This window comes from Vidua chalybeata, chromosome 1 (genome assembly GCF_026979565.1).
Source record: "Vidua chalybeata isolate OUT-0048 chromosome 1, bVidCha1 merged haplotype, whole genome shotgun sequence".
Classification (NCBI taxonomy): Eukaryota; Metazoa; Chordata; class Aves; order Passeriformes; family Viduidae; genus Vidua; species Vidua chalybeata.
This window is the reverse complement of record NC_071530.1, coordinates 109,809,636-109,817,937: the sequence shown is the minus strand read 5'-3', so window position 1 is coordinate 109,817,937 and position 8,302 is coordinate 109,809,636. Positions and strand designations below refer to the sequence as shown.

Sequence of the window (8,302 nt, the reverse complement as noted above, 5' to 3'; positions counted from 1 at the left end):
CTTAGACCTCTTACACACCAACACACAACCTGATCCCTCCAGCTGCTGCTGGCACCTGGACCTTTCAAGACACATACAAAAGACACATACCAGTCCCTCCAGTTGCTGGTCTTTAGATCCACAAGCCCTGTGGCCCACGGTCCCTCCTGTTCCTGGCACACAGACCCTTCTGTGCAAGTCCCTCAATGTGCTGGTACCTAGATCCATGCGCCCTAAGACCTGTGGTCTCCTCTGGCCACTGGCATCTGGCTTTCTTTTGCAGGTGGGTCTCTCCAGTTTCTGACTTCATTTTCCCCCACTTTTCTTTGGATCTTTTGATCCTTCCTCTAAACACCCCGTAGTAATTTTTACATAAATCTACAAGCCTTTTCTGATAGCCTACATCTCAAGCAGCCTCAACTTTTCCACAACACTAATGTTAATCATATTTTCCCTTTCCTAGTAGTTAATAATTGTTCAGGTTGACATTCTTGAGGGTTCTGCCTGAGTAGTTCCTCTAATGGACCATCAATCAGTGGCTGAAGCATTCTGGATCCTCATTATTATCTCTGCTGTGACTTCCTCGTTAATGTGTGTCTGTAAGATTCATTTATTACTTTCCTCATTACTTTTTATTTCTTTTATGGTGAGTAGATCACAACCAAATAGCATAATGAACCAGACGCTCCCACACTTCACAAACTCTCACACTACTGACTGACAGCTGCAGCAGGACTGAGAACTGCTAGGTCCAGCTCCCCTTTATTATAGATAACTATGCAATGATAATATAGCAAACTTAGACTTTCCTGTGTTGACTGAAATTCAGGATGCCATTTTCATGTTTTTTTCATGTTTAGGTAGACTTGAAGGACAAGGCAGCCATGCCATACAATGTATTTCCATTTTTCTCCATTGAATGATGATACACAGCACTGTCAGACACTCCACTGACTTTAGCGCAGTGTTTTATCCAGATGATGAATTATTTTCCAGACTTTACAAACTTTTATCATGATGGTTGAGATAAAAGGAACAGAAAGAATGATGACGTAGTTGTGGTTTTGCAGTGATGTTCATCTTGTGTCTTTGATGCTTGTTTGCATTATCTTCAGAAAGATGTTTTAGTCTAAGTGAGGAAAAAAAACCAAACACACATCTTAAAAGTGTATAGGGACAGGTAATTTGTGTATAATGTAAGAGCATTACTTGCAAAGAAACCAAAACTATTTATTGGACAGTCATAAAGTAGCAGTGTCAAGTATCTGACACTGCACAGAGGTACTGCAACTCAATGGGGTATCACACAAAGAGTATTAGTACAAAATTAAAAATGAACTCTGCTTTCTGGAAGGATATTCCTCTTCAGTTTGTTTACAAAATTTCTCCTGTGCCCTGTGAGTCCCTCTATACTATGTCACGCTTGCAACAAGCCTCTTAAGTAAGCCCTTTAAGTAGACAAGCCTCTATTTAGAGTCCATGTGTCTCAGACTGCATGAAATTTCCTGTGAAAACATGCCCAAATGCTGCTTCTACCCAGTACATGGAATTTCTGATCCTGTCATCTAGACAGTTTTAACCTGATGTCTTCTTAACCTTTCCTTAAGTTAATATTTCCATGGCTACTTCATGCCTTGCATAAAAAATGGCCTTTGAAAGTGGAAAATTATTTTTTAGATTTGCTTTTTGTTTTGACATCCTGGGATGCATTTTTTAGCACCATATCTAGGGGGGGATCTTTAGTAGAATAGGCAGTAATAGATGAAATATAAGTTTACTGAGCAGAAAATATGGTTTAATTAAAAATTGAAAATGAACTCCTTTGTTCACACTATCCCACTCAATGTAGGCTGTCACTGGGGCAAAGTGGAGAGGGGTGAAAGAGGAGAACAGGTTTTTAATTAAGTGGGGTTTTGGTGTTTGATAAATTAGTGCCACTTAAAGGAGCTCTTTAATTGTTAACCTGTAGTCTTTAGGCTTTAAAAAGGTGACAATTTCCCATTTACTTCTTACTTAATTTGATTGTTTGCTTTTTAGTGAATATAGATATGTGTGTGTGTGTGTCTGTATATTTGCTGAAAGAGGCAAGATACTTACTTCTTCTAGAGTCACACTCTCCTTATTATCCTTTCTTTGTTTGTATTTCTTTTTAAGGCACACTGCAATTGTGATGGTGACAATTAGCATTACAACAAACACAGTTATGGTTGAAGAAACAGCTATTACAATATTTTCTTGAGTTGAGCCTTTCCTTTCACACTTTTCTCCCATGTACCACCAGTTGTCACCTGCTGGACATCTAGAAAGCAAAAGAACAAACATGTACTATCGCTTAAAGATTAAAAGTGTGAAAAGGTCTACTTCAGAAAAATGACATCTGTGATGCAATTTCTATATCCTAAAGCATAATGAAGTTATCTTAAAATGGACATCTATTTTAAAGTTGTCTTGAGTGGCCCGAGTGGCCCACTGTCCTTACACACCTAAATGTGTTTCTTTCAGCTTCCTGATGTTTCACAGGTTGTGCCTTCAGATAGAGCCTTTACCAGAAATCCTAAATGTCTTCTTGATCTTCTTGACCTCTTAATGCTTGGTTGCAGTTGATCTATGGAGCTTCTCTCTTCTTTTAATTTTCAAATTTAAAGAACTTGTAAGACCTGTCTTTGCCCTCACCCAACAAGCAGGTAAGAAAAGAAATTCACAGCCCACCAGCCATCCAGTTTTAGGACTGAAAACAACCTCCAGGCTTTGATTCCATCACCTTACCCAGCACCACAGTCAGCACACTCACCTCCATCTTTCTAACCTTGGTTACTCCTTATTTATTGATTTTCTAGCTCCTGTCTAAGCCATTTATTCAGGACTACCACAGCCCTGCAAACAAGTCTGTTTGCAGTGCACTGGGGAGACTCCAGGTGATTCAGCTTGAACAGATGTATCACATTCCCACCCATTTCCCAACAGAAAATTGGGGTGGAAACTGACTACTGGTCACACATTTCTATAGGACAGAAAGTAGGTTGCAAAGGCACTAAAGCTTCAAAGAGTCCAGATATGTCAGAAAATAAATGTTCTCTTTCCATAATTTTGAAATGAGGCATAGCATTGAGCATATTTTTTATTTTTATCTTCTTGGAACAACTTCCTGACATTTACTCATATTTGTGACCTGCTTCTGATGAGTTGCACAAGAATTATTTTTTAAAAGGTTTCTAAATGGGGATATATAACACTTAATGAGTCATCCTGACTCCTGTGGCTCTTGGCCTTTATGTTTTCCTCACAGCACTCCCCCAGTCTACCTGCCCTGGAACAGCATCTAAGGTTACTGTCTTCAGTCTCAGAGCTTATTTGAGAGCTGGAACAATGCTAATCAGGCAGGTGGGTTACGTAAATGCATCCACAGAGAATTAAATAAAAGTTGATATTAATCTTCTTGCAGGGCAAACAATCTTTTATTCCTCAGCTTTCACTGCTGGTTTCAAAGGCAAGCGACTACACTTTGGTAACTCATGGCCATAATTTGCACTGTATTATATATCTGAATCAAATTTTAAAATAATGTCTACACTGCTTCCTACATGATAAGTATTGAAAATCTACTCTAATTTTATAAATGCTCTTTTCTTTCAATTACATTTATTCAACTCTTCTACATTTTGCTACAGGGAATTACAAAGACTTGGAGTAATACATTACAGAAAATAATAAACACATTTAAAATATAATTTACAGGAAAGTCAAGCAGAGTACCTCAAAATGATCAAATGCTGAGGTTAGGAGCTTTGTTGCCCAAATTGGCCATAAATTTGGTCTCACAGGAGCAGTTGCAAATACTTGCCTTAATCAGCTAGTCTGTATTTTCTTTCATTGGGAGCAAAGATTTATTTTGTTAGAAACTTTCATTACTCATCCTAAAACTGCATTTGAGAGTGAACAAAGGCAGTTACCTGCACACAGGTGCTCTGTTTACCATGACACAGACACCGTCATTTTCACAGGGGTTGTCTGAGCAGAAAGCCGGAACCTCTGGATCTCCGGGCTGGGTGGTGCTGCCCATTGTGGTGGTGGTGGTGGATGGAGTGGTGGTGGTCTCAGTGCCACTGGGGGGCTTGGTGGTGGCAGCAAGGCTAGGGCCAGGTTTGGTGGCGCTGGCACTTGTAGTCGTAGCAAGAGGGGCTGGAGTGCTCGGCTGAGTTGACAGGAGATGCGATATATCTGCACGGTGAACCCACAGACAATAAGGTCTTTGCTCCACATCTTTTTTTCTTCTTATTCTAATGAAAATTTCTAATAACAAAGAGCAATAAGCCTCTCCAAAGGTATAATGGATAAACAGGTTTTTTTGCCTTTCAGGAGCATGATGTATTTTGGAAATGTCCTCTAGAATTTTTTCAGAAACAGATCATTTTATTCAAATTAATATATTCAAAATAATTTGCACAGGATTAGCATTGTTTTATACACCTTCACATGAGATAAAGGAATTATATAGTGTATGTACCTGTTCACAAATTTATTAAAACATGCAATTTGACTTTAGACACAGGCATAATTCAAATACTGCTCAAGTGCAAAGTACATCGTGTATTTATAACTACAGCACTAGTGACTTGGTATCTGACACTGTTTGCTGCATTGTAAAGAGTATCAGCTGTGTTTACATACCTTCCATTGTTAAAAGAATATAAATACCATCTTCTTTGATAAAGTTGCGGCTTCTAAGTCTCTCATGAGTTAAAAATGTGCTTGTTCCAACTCCTGGGCCTCTCATGTATTTAGTTCCATTGGGAAAAGTTGCTTTGGATCCTACTTTATCTGGCCTATCCCAAATATAGTTTGATGAGGATTCTGGGGGGAAAAAAATAAGATAAAAAGAATGTGAATGTGAGACTGCTCTGGATTTGTGTCTCGGCAGAAACCTCAGTTGCCTGAGATTCCCCACTGATGAGAGGCACAAGGCAACGGAGATCTTCAATGATTTGGTTTAGCCTGAGGTACTGAGAAAAGAACCTGCTGGAGGTGAGGTTATTGGAGAGCTAGTTGAAAATCTGTTGTATTTTCTTTTTAGTTTGTTAAAGTGAGGTGGTCAAGAAGATAAGTAGCACATAAATCATCTATAATATGAGTTAATGCAGTGCTTCTCAAAAGAGAGCATCTCCTGCAGTAGATGTGGGGCACAAGATATTTGAGCAACCTAAATGATCACAGATCACTGATGCCTGCTCCATCAAACCCTGTTCTAAAGCTCAAAGCTGAGCCTGACTGTCCACGAAAGAATCTGACAGAAGGAGAAAGATCTGCCTGTTCCAACACCTCTCTGGTTGGTTAAAAAAATGTGTGTTACAAGGCTTCCCTTGGGAATCGTGGACTATTTGCAATATATGAATAAACAAGGGAGAAGGAGCAGAGAGCAAACAGATACTGGGTCAGAGAAGGAAAAGGGCACTGTGGCTGAAATAGCAAAAGCACAAGAAAAATGTGCTTTTACAAACACCTGTGGAGGACATGGTGTGGTTCGTCTTTCATTTATAGAGAGAACATTAAGTCTTTCTTGACTACCCGCTTTGTTTTCATGTAGAGCCAGTGTCACAGAAAATGCAATGTAAAACATACTGGTTTTAAAATAATAATATGAATTGAATGGTTTTGTGCCTTCCTTCCTTTCTAGTCTGAAAGTCCAGAAAACTAATTCAGCAGCAGAGATGATTTCTTTTGTCAAAAAGAAGAAAGTCATTATGGCTTAAATCCAAACTTTATCCAATGCTGAATGTGGGTGTTTTATATCTCTCTCTGTAGAGATTCCTATCATTTCTCAGAGTTACTTTTTACCTCAACTGCCACATTTCCAAGTTATTGTGGGCAATAGCCCTTATCTTCTCACATCTTGAACAAGTACAGATTACATAATATGAGTCAGTACTTTGTCCATCTGGAGGCTTGTGCTGACATCACTGTACCTTTGACAAGGAGGGCTGGGATTTGTTTGATAGTTGCTTCACTTTTATCTGGTATAAACCACCTGTATTGTTATTTCAGTATTTTTATTATCATGACTTCTGGAAAACTTCCATTCTCATTAAAACAGAAATATATGTATCCTCACAGAGCATATGAAAGAAACTTTAGGAATAGATCATCCACCTGTTTCTTATGCAAATGCAACTTTGAAATCCAGAGTCCCAGCTTAACTTGCTTATAGGTTTAATTTTTTTCTTGTCCATGGATCAACATTATTGTAGCTGCAAACAAATGAAACATTCCAGAAGCTAAAAAATATGCATTAATTTACACAAAGGGGAGATGTGACCCCTTGTCTTTTGGTTGTGTTTTACATGTTTGATTTTAACTAACCTGATAACTTCAGAGGGTCTGTTGTTACACTTCTTTGGTTTGACATCTGCTGACGAATATCAGGATGCTGGTCAAGCAGGATCATGGTACCTTGTTGCCATGGACAGGGCCATTTCAACTGATCATCATTTGCTCCAGAAATCAAGGACAAGTATATTCCTAAATTAAATGGGTTATCAATGGTACCATTTACATACAAGCTGACCTGGAAAGCATATCCTTCACTAGAGTAAAAAGGTGGGCTGTATATTATCCCATCTTTCCCTGCTGGACTCGTGTTGAGAAGCTTTGTGAAATTTCTGATATGCCAGACATGGTGGGGACAGTGAGTTTCTGACAAGTTGATGTCATCAATAGAGAGGCCTCCATTTGACAAGCCACTTCCTCTCACACCTTGAAACACAACCCGGAATTTACTTGTGACATTCAAAGAAACATGATGGAGCTGCCAGTAGGTCTCAGGTGAACCTGAAAAACAAGGGTAGAGATTTCTGAGTCAGCAGCACAGTCAAACACTGCACAGGTCTGTGGACCCTATACCAACACTGTGTAAGAATTTTTCAATTCCACTGGCACTGATGTGATGGAATATTTCTTCTGTAGATGTTACTTTTTCAGTTCAAGATCATATTTGCTCAATACAATATTTTAACAGAATTTGCCGCCATGCCCACCCTGAAGCTCCCTGGCTTCGCCTGCCCGGCGGAGGCACGGTCAGCAGCAGGGGACACTCCCCTGTTTCTCGAGGAGATTCGGGGAGCGGCTAAGACAGAGCGCTTCACTGTCTGCCTTGTATGGAGGAGAGGCGGCGTCCGAGGAGGGAATGAGGGAGTTGACTCAAGGCCAGGGAAAAAGTCTCAGGTTTAATGCAAGCTCCGGGGAACTCTGAATGCCAATGTCCCGACAGCCAAAAGTGGCCTCGAGGCTCTCACAATCATCTTAAGTACCGGGGCAGTGACAAGGGGGAAGGGACACCCACCACCCAGTGGGGGAATTTTTGGGAGTGGAAGGCAAAAGGACAGACAGACACACAAACCAATGGGGAAAGTTTAAGGGAGGGACCCCTGGGCCTTGTCCACTCACTCGATGCCCAAGGTGGAACATTTTGGGAGAGTGGGATTAGGAGCTGAGTGATGGACAAGGTACCAGGGAGGGGACAGGGGAGTGACTGAGCATTTTCAGGGAGATTGGAGCTGGGGGAAGGGTGGGAAAGCTCAGGGTGGAACCATTGGGAGACAATGGGGGGTGAAGGGGCAAACCATTACAGGACTGTTACAAAGAGATAAAAACACAATACAACAAGAATTAATATGCATAATAGCACTTGTTGATGGGTTTTAAACTGCTTTTTCTTTTACATTTTTAAACAAAATTTCATTAAATTAGTCCAGGAGTTGTGATTATTAAATCCACAAAAAGAGTTTCATCTGTATTGTTAAAAAGAAAAAAATTCAGAACAAGTTATATTCAAATAACTTAACAACAACATGCCTCAACAAAAAATGCTCCAGAGGATTCTGGGAACCTAGAACTGCAAGACTGGTTCATTCATTTGGTTTTGTATTTTTAAATAGCTCATTGGAAGCTTGCCTATGCAGAAGCACTGTTCACCCATCACATGATTAATGGTACTAAGGTCAAATTAAAGCCAATCATTTGCAAAACCTACTTTGTGCAATAGAACCTTACTGCAAGTTTGATGCCGCATCCAAAAGTGCCTGTACTAGCAAATTCCACTTGACTCCAAAAGCAGTGTACACAAAAGCAAAGACCTCTGCACAGGGGCCTTGTGAGGTCAATGAAAGTAGAACACCCTTTTTTAAATTTATGTGCTAGTCCATCTGCACAGAAGAGCAGCTGCATTTATTGAAAAAGCAGGTACAGAACTCGTGCATCACTCTCCTAACAACCCAAAGCACAACACAATGGATCTCAAATATGTCTTAATTTCTTGACAGTTTTCATTACT

The 8,302-nt window shown here is 40.0% G+C and overlaps 1 protein-coding gene across 6 annotated transcripts in view; it reads right to left on the bottom strand.

The window, feature by feature from the left end:
- Positions 1-725: 725 nt before the first annotated feature.
- Positions 726-8,302, bottom strand: part of MEP1B (meprin A subunit beta) — a 32,659-nt gene continuing 25,082 nt past the window's right edge. For 4 of the 6 annotated variants that reach the window (XM_053943581.1, XM_053943591.1, XM_053943609.1 and 1 more), the window contains 5 exons: positions 6,334-6,801; positions 4,648-4,830; positions 3,930-4,197; positions 2,077-2,278; positions 726-1,108 (listed from right to left, as the gene is read on the bottom strand). In XM_053943581.1, coding sequence (XP_053799556.1) covers positions 1,091-1,108; positions 2,077-2,278; positions 3,930-4,197; positions 4,648-4,830; positions 6,334-6,801 — 1,139 coding nt within the window. In that variant the 3' untranslated portion in view covers positions 726-1,090. The remainder of the gene's footprint in view (positions 1,109-2,076; positions 2,279-3,929; positions 4,198-4,647; positions 4,831-6,333; positions 6,802-8,302) is intronic. The other 2 variants (XM_053943600.1, XM_053943626.1) reach the window with 2 other exon arrangements.